This window comes from Poecilia reticulata, chromosome 13 (assembly GCF_904066995.2).
Source record: "Poecilia reticulata chromosome 13, P_reticulata-male-v2, whole genome shotgun sequence".
Lineage (NCBI taxonomy): Eukaryota > Metazoa > Chordata > Actinopteri > Cyprinodontiformes > Poeciliidae > Poecilia > Poecilia reticulata.
In genome coordinates, this window is record NC_088842.1 from 32,951,255 (window position 1) to 32,958,907 (window position 7,653).

General features: G+C 43.7%; 1 protein-coding gene across 1 annotated transcript; it reads right to left on the minus strand.

Annotated features, from left to right (window-relative positions):
- Nucleotides 1-1,452: 1,452 nt before the first annotated feature.
- LOC145554646 (uncharacterized) lies at nt 1,453-3,747 on the minus strand. The gene is made up of 2 exons (XM_081614825.1): nt 3,680-3,747; nt 1,453-3,469 (listed from the first exon to the last, which is right to left on the minus strand). The coding sequence occupies exon 2, from the start codon at nt 3,268-3,270 to the stop codon at nt 1,510-1,512; it is 1,761 nt and encodes a 586-aa protein (XP_081470951.1). The 5' UTR covers nt 3,271-3,469; nt 3,680-3,747; the 3' UTR covers nt 1,453-1,509.
- Nucleotides 3,748-7,653: the final 3,906 nt, after the last annotated feature.

Below are 7,653 nucleotides of genomic sequence, written 5' to 3' on the forward strand. Positions count from 1 at the left end.
AAATTGGACAATAAAGTCCCTGCAGATCTGGTTTGACTTTAAGTTTTGGAGCCTTTTGAAAACCTGCATGAATGAAGCATCATTTAAACCGTCTGACATCCTGAACCCGTTTCCAACGGTCGGATTCATCATCAGGGATCTTTGGGCTGCACTTGGTCTGGTTCCTCACCTGGACCGTCTGCATTGGGAGGCATGAAGCCCCAGCAGCACAACTCCTAGGATCACTGGGACACTCAAACCCCACCACCACGATAAGGTGGCAGCCCATGGAGGGGATGTGTGTGTGTGTGTGTGTGTGTGTGTGTGTGTGTGTGTGTGTCTGCAGACGACTCATATCCCAAAAGCTTTATATTTATTACAAAGTATTCATCTAAGAATCGATTTCTTCCTGAATAGAAATGATTTCTCATTAAATTCTCTGTTTTCATACTTTGATGGATTTTTCTTCTTTCTTCTCTTTCCTACAGTTTTTCATGTTAAGTTGCATTTTTTGTGAGGTTTGTTATCTTATCTTGGATCCGTTATTCTAAAACATCACACAGTAACTTTAATCTTTGATAAAACCTGTTTGCTTCTTATAACAAACAAACCAGATGTAACAAGTTTGGGCTTCTTCAGGGTCCGAACTGAAAAGGTCCAAACGTGTTAAATCAGCTTTATGTTTGGTATAAAACAGGATTTATCAAAGGTAAATGGACTGAACTCGTGAAGAGCCTTGCTGGACACACTGACCACTCAAAGCGCTTCACACTACAGTCGCATTTACACGCCGACATGCAGGTCGGGGGGCAGCGTGCTGCCAGGTGCCCCACCCCGGGGCAACTCAGCATGTGGCTGGCTGAGGAAGCTGGAATCGAACTTACAACACTCTGGTCACAAGACGACCACTGTACCACAGAGCCACAGCCGCCCTGAAAAAGCCACTGCATGATGCTTTTGCTAATCTGCTTTAAAACACAGATTTAAACTAACGAGCTGCAATTCAACACAAAGTGAGCAGAAAGGCAAAACTAAAGGAGAAACCATAAAAACACAAGTACAGCGAAAATAAACAGAAATCATTAGAATACAAGAGAATTTAGACTCTTCAATCAATACGTTGGCATAAACGTGGAGCTGTGTGTCGCTGGGGCATCGAACCGCCTGCCGCTGGAGCAGCAAAGGGAAAAGTTGGGCTAATTCAATCTGGAGTTTCTTTTGGGGGCGATTTACAGCGACCAACTGACCTGACCCACATGTTTTGGGAGATGTGGGGGGAAACCGGAGTACCCGGAGAAAACCCACGCAGACACGGGGAGAACATGCAAACTCCACACAGACCCTCTCTGTGAAGGCGCAGCGCTACCCGCTGCACCACCGTGCCGCCCATGTTTTTTTCCAAATGGGCTGGGAAGGGATCTTTTTTGTACTTTGGCAGTCGGGGGGAACGGAGCATCGCACGGCGCCCCGTTCATAACCCAAATTATTCTTCACCCTGACCTTGACTCTCTTCTGTCTTTGGTTGTTTTTTTACTTCTTCAGGCGAAAGAAGTTTCTGACTCTTTTCCAGACAGAATTCCTGGATTTTTTCTTCTTACCATCCTGGAGGGTTTGAGTTTTATCCAAACCCTCCAGGATGGTTTCTGCAGGGATCTCTGCTTCTTCTGCTTCTTCTGCTTCTTCTTCTCCTCCTTCTTCTGCTTCTTCTGCCGATTCCAGACCAGAGGAACAACCTGGACATGTTTCTGCAGAGAATTCCTCCTCTGGAAAATCCTCTAGGCTCAGAGATCTGAACTGGCTGACATGGATCTTGAAGTTTTCCTCCTGTTGGAAATGTTCTTCTTCGGCTCTTGGAGTTTCAGGCATCAGGTCTTCTTTTTCCAGCTCTTCCACACAGATGATCTCCTGCTGGTTCTTGACAGCCTGTTTCACTGCAGACACTTCAGAATCATTCCGGCTGATCAGCTCCTGGTGCAAAGATGTGAAAGTCTCCAATTCAGCCTGAGACTCTCTTTCCTTCTGATGCAGGAAGTGAATCTCATTGGCTGAGTTTTCTAGGAGGACGGCATTAGTTGTCCTCAGTCTGTCCATCAGCGCCACGTCCTCCTCCGACTTCTGCAGAAAAGCGTTTTTCTGCTCAATGACCAGGAGCTGCAGGTTTTCTACCTGCTGGTGCAGCATGGCAGAAAACCTGTGGTGTAACTCCCGCACAAGCCTCTGTTTCATGTCGTTGTTAGAAAGAGCCGCTTCCTGCTCCCTCAGCTTCTGGGACGATGTTTGGAGCTGCTGCTGTAGTCCCAGGATGTCTTCGTCATACCTGCCTTGCAGCTCCTCGTACGAAACGTGAAGCCGATCCAGGTCACTCAGCAGCAGCTTCTCCATCTTGAGCATGACTGTTTTCTCTCTCAGCATTTTCTGGGAGAGCTCCTCCTTCTCGGCTCTGAGATGATTAATGAGCTTAAGGTTCTCATTGGTTGTTTTGAGCTGGGCGTCTTCCTGATCGGTCACCATCTGCCGGTATGTTTCTATGTCTGCTTGTAGTCCTGAAACCTGGCTGTCATACTGGCACATTAGATCGTTGTGGGAACGTTTGGTCAGCTCCAGGTCTTGTTCCAGATGTTTCTGACGGTCCTGCAGGAAATCGATCTTTTCTGACATGGTTTGAATCATGTCATCCTTCTCAGCCGTCATGTTCTCCAGGAGCCGTTGTTGCTCCCTGAGCTTCTCTACACAAATCCTTTGTTTCTCGGCCTCCTGCCTCATGAGAGAAACATCGGCTTCGTACCTACAGTTCAGCTCCACGTACGAAGTCTTTACTTGGTCCAGTTCTTCTTGGACCGTCTGACTTTTCTTCCTCTCAGCCTGCATTTCAGCCACAAATGACTCCTGGCTGAGGATGTGGGCCACCTTCAGCTCCACGAAGTCTTGCTGCAAGGACTTCTTCTTCTTGCCCTTCATGTCGTTGTTGACCTTTGACGCAATGGCCGCAGCGTTAAGGACTGCTGGGTCACTGAACTTCTCTACTCTCTCAAGTTCCCTCATTGCCTCCTTGTTCTTGTTAATGAAAGTTTCCTTGAGAGCTTTCTGTCTTTTCAACTGGAGTTTGGTCTCTTCCAGTTCTGCCTCCAGGTGGGCCAGTTTCTGGTGGTCTTCGTACCTTCCGGCTCTCTCCATCTCCAGAAGGGAGCGCAGTCGTTGGATTTCCCCATGAAAGGCGTTCGGGTCCGCAGGAGGGAACCGGCCTTGGGGGTTTTGCTGGGCTCCCCTTGTCGTGGAGTGATGGGGCCCCATCCATGTTTACACAGTAACGGTGCACATCGAAAACGTGTAATGCTCTCGCTGCGCCTATGTAGCGTAGTTGAATCTGCGTTGTCTTGTGAAAATAACAGCCAGACAACAGCTGAGCTGAAGGCACTTTTAATGCTCCTGCATCCAAACAGCAGAAAATAGTGGTCAAAACAGGCCTTTTCTGATCAGTGCTCCACAGCGCCTGTTTAACCATGAACAGGACTATTTTCAGCACATGGATGTAGCATTTTCATTAGCAATGTTTCATGAAGTATAAGAGCAGCTAAATGTCTGCCAACACGGTTCTAGCACTGTTTAGCAAGGTTTGAGTGCCCCAAAGCACATTATCTACAAAAACATATTACTTATACTTAAAATGCACTTATTAAACACAGAAAACAAAACTTCATACCTTCTCCCACGGAATCCGAACAGAAAGAGCGCGACGGAGAGCGTGGGAAAACCTTTCATGAACTATAATGGTCTGACCCGTTAATTTTTCTAGAGAAAACAATTCACATTTTCATTCACAACACACCACATTTAAATAAAAATAATAATTTTGAAACAGGAAGTTACCCGCTGTTTTGCAATGGATTTGCCGTCTTTTCAAAATAAAAGCTACCAGTGCTCATACGAGTTCCCACCGGAATAGCTCATCACTTGACAATCTAGTGTAACAACATCACACTGCTACACCTAGTTGGTGCTAGGTTCTATGAAACTTTGAAAGTGCGCATGTGTTTAAAAAACAGTTGTACTTGAAGGCATGTGGATGTGAGAGAACACGCATTGTGTGATTAGGGCGCATGCAGTTGGAAATAGTGGGATAACTTTGAGCTTTCACGGTGTCTGTAGCGGCCCCGGACTGGAAGCTGTTTATTGTTTTTACCTTGGAATGGCCAACAGTCTGTTATTCCTATATCAATTTGATACAATAGGAGTTCCCGCACGTCCCATATCCGTGTCCTCTGTTACCTTTTTCAGCAGTTAAAACAGTTTTATCCGTTGCTAACAAGTCATAACTTGTTTTTCCGAGCCGCCTTCAAACGCAACATGAACGCTGAGACGCTTGCGCTGGGTTTACAGCTGTGAGGCAGGAAGGAGACCTGATGCTGCAGCTGCTGCAGCTGCTGCTGCTGCTGCAGCTGCTGCTGATGCTGCTGCTGCTGCTGCTGCTGCTGCGCAGGTGTGTTAGAATCATGGCAGCAAACCAGCAAAACTTAAATAACTGCACAGTTTTTCCCCCGAACTAACCGACTGAGTTGAGTAAAGCTGTTGGATGCAGGTGATGTTAGCTAAAAGATGACTGGCTAATATCAACACAGCACGTTAAGCTTGCTAACAAGTAGCCTGTAGGCTGCTGGTGTTGTTGTCTATGTTCAGCTACGTAGATTCATTTTGCCCCCCAAAATAAGTCGGTGCCGGGCTGGTTCTGGTCCTGGTTCTGGTCCTGGTCCTGGTTCTGGTCCTGGTTCTGGTCCTGGTCCTGGTCCTGGTCCTGGTCCTGGTTCTGGTCCTGGTTCTGGTCCTGGTTCTGGTTCTGGTCCTGGTTCTGGTCCTGGTCCTGGTCCTGGTCCTGGTTCTGGTCCTGGTTCTGGTCCTGGTTCTGGTTCTGGTCCTGGTCCTGGTTCTGGTCCTGGTTCTGGTCCTGGTTCTGGTCCGTAGTTCTCTAGATAACAGCGCTGAACCAGCAGCCTGTATTTTGCCACCTGGGCGGTGCGGAGCGGTGAAGAGACGCTGAGGGAACCGAATCTGATGGGAAACAGTAACACCAGCATTGTGAGTAGTTTCTTCTTCTTCTGTGGATTGTAGGAAGCAGCTATGTGTTGCATCATACTATGCATGAGCTGGAGATTCTCTGGAAGAAAAGATCCGTTTTCTGTTGACACGACAACGGAAAACGGTACGTTTCAGAAACATCGCACTCTGGAACCCGTTTTCAATCTGTGCCGTTGTCAGAGAAAACATTCGGTGGTTTCGTCTAAATGCACTACAAACGTAACAAAACTTCCGTTTTCCCCGAAATCGTTGTCGTGTAAACGGGGCCTCACTCTTTAGTCTTGTTCACATTCAAATAGTCCATGTTTCACTTGTTTTTATTCCATATTTAAACTCATTTCCATTTTGGACCTGATCAAAAATCTAAAGTTCTTAGAAATTTTGAATTTCAGTAAATAAATCAAAGTAAAACTAACCTGTTTTGCATAACTTTAAACCACAGAGTCTGTCCATTTTCACACGTCGATGATACAAATCTAAACTTGAAGCGATTTCAGAAAAACTTTAAATGCCTTCAGAAAGTTTGCATTACCATCAATATCTCTTTAAACACATCAAATCTTTACTGTTTAGAGTCTAAATGTAAAAAACTAAATTTAACATTTTTGCCTGTTTAAAATGTTTTGTACCTTTTATCACTCTAATATGCAGCTTTCAGAAATACATGACCAACTACACAAACAGATAAAAGATATATTATCTACAACATATGAGCACTAATTATGCCAAACAAAAACACAGGGATCTGTTGGGAATGGAAATCCCGATCGATGAATCATAATTTGTATCGACACACGGAGCATAAAATCAGCCAAGAAAAGCATTCAGACTTTACTTATTTTATTCACTTTCATCGCTGAAAGGAGACGCTTTAACCATCACATCTGAGAAGAGTTTCTAAAAAAGTCTGTAGCGTCTGAGGAGAAAGAGGAGGGCAGCAGCTGATTATATGGACTGAAGACACTCCCTGAAATCACACCATGTCTCTGTGGCCTGGGAAAACGTTTCTTTTTCGTGAGAAATGGACCTTGGTGTCTAACAGAATCAAACATGTAACTCTTTACTATGGCCCTTTTGTCTAACAGTGTGACTCTTTCTCGACCTGGTAAAGCGTCTCAACAGATCATTTTCTTTATGTAGCAACAGAGACTAGCAGCATTATGATTATTACTATCATTATTGAACTAGGTGAGTTATTAAAACAGACTCTTATTGACAGACAGACAGTAGTTTCTGTTTCTGCTCCATCAACTTTTGCTTCATGAATGTTTTCATGGTGAAAAATTGGCCAACAAAATGAAAAACAATTGTCTGTTTTTATTGTAATATGATGCCAACAGTCCGAAGCTCTTTGGATCATTAGTTTCATAAAAATGTTGTTTATTGTTGAGCAAGTAAAACAGACAAACTAAAAAATCACAAACTAATTTAGCATGTTATAAAGTGACAGCAAAGGGTTAAATATCACCTGTAATCAGGTGTAAATGAACCTTTTATCTGACGAAGGGAGAAAATTTCCACCAAAATATTCAGACATTTTGAGATTAATCTAAAAACAATTCTACAAAAAACTGGAAATTTCCTGAGCTCTGAAAGTGGAAAATTTGGGATTAAAGTTTCCTCAGGGAAAAAGTTTTTCACGTCTGAAACCCAGAAATTTCCTTCCTGGAAAAGTTCTGAATTTATTCTCTTTACTTTTCAAGCTCAGAAAATTTTAACTTTTTTTCTACGAACTTTCTGAGATTAATTTAAACATTTTTTAATTCTTTGTGTATCTTTACTTCCGGTGTGATTTTGCCTCAGGAAACCTGACTGAAAATTTTACGGATACTCATTAAGGACATAATAAAAGGTACGGCTAATAAGAGCAGCATTTAAGTGTTAGACAGCTGTTAGGGGAGAAAGTCGTTTTAAATTCTTGGGTACTATGACAAAAGTTAAACTGCTTCTTTGGGAGCTTTGGAGTTTCTGTGCTGATTAATTTTTTTGAAGCGATAAAAGCTGGTAGCTCTTGAACTGCTACAAAATAAAGCTGTATTTCCTCCTTCAGCCCACTGGCTGCCATGTTGACACCTTGAGATGCCATGAGACCTAAATCCTGAACATCATGGCATGGAGAGCATCCCAGTTTTCCATGTCTGGCATATAACCATTCATTTTATCTTTTAAACTGGTTCTACTGGTCCTGTGTCCAGACAGAGGGATAATCAGTAGCCCAGCATCATGACCTGTTTGTTCTGAAGATCCTGCAGCTTCTCTTCCTAACATGGCGCCTCCTCACCCTGACTCTCACACTGACAGGAGGAACCACAGAGCTCTGTTAGGTTAAAGCTCATCTTCTGAAGTTGGGATGTTTTTCCTCCAACAGGTTCCAGAGGAATCACCTCAAACCAGATGTTGGACTGGATTTTATTTCATTTGTGAATGTTAGAGTTTCAACAGTGGAGCTATAAAGGTTGAAAAAGGTTATTATTCTGGAGAAAATCTCATCAACATCAATATTTCCACTAAATAAGAAGCAAAAAGTTTGATACAGTAAAAGCCTCTCAGACTCTGAGCTCAAAGCGAGATGCCAGAGATCAATAAAACTATTATTTTAAATGA

Coding starts and splice junctions, on each gene's coding strand:
- LOC145554646 (XM_081614825.1), bottom strand. CDS start 3,270: ATGGGGCCCCATCACTCCACGACAAGGGGAGCCCAGCAAAACCCCCAA.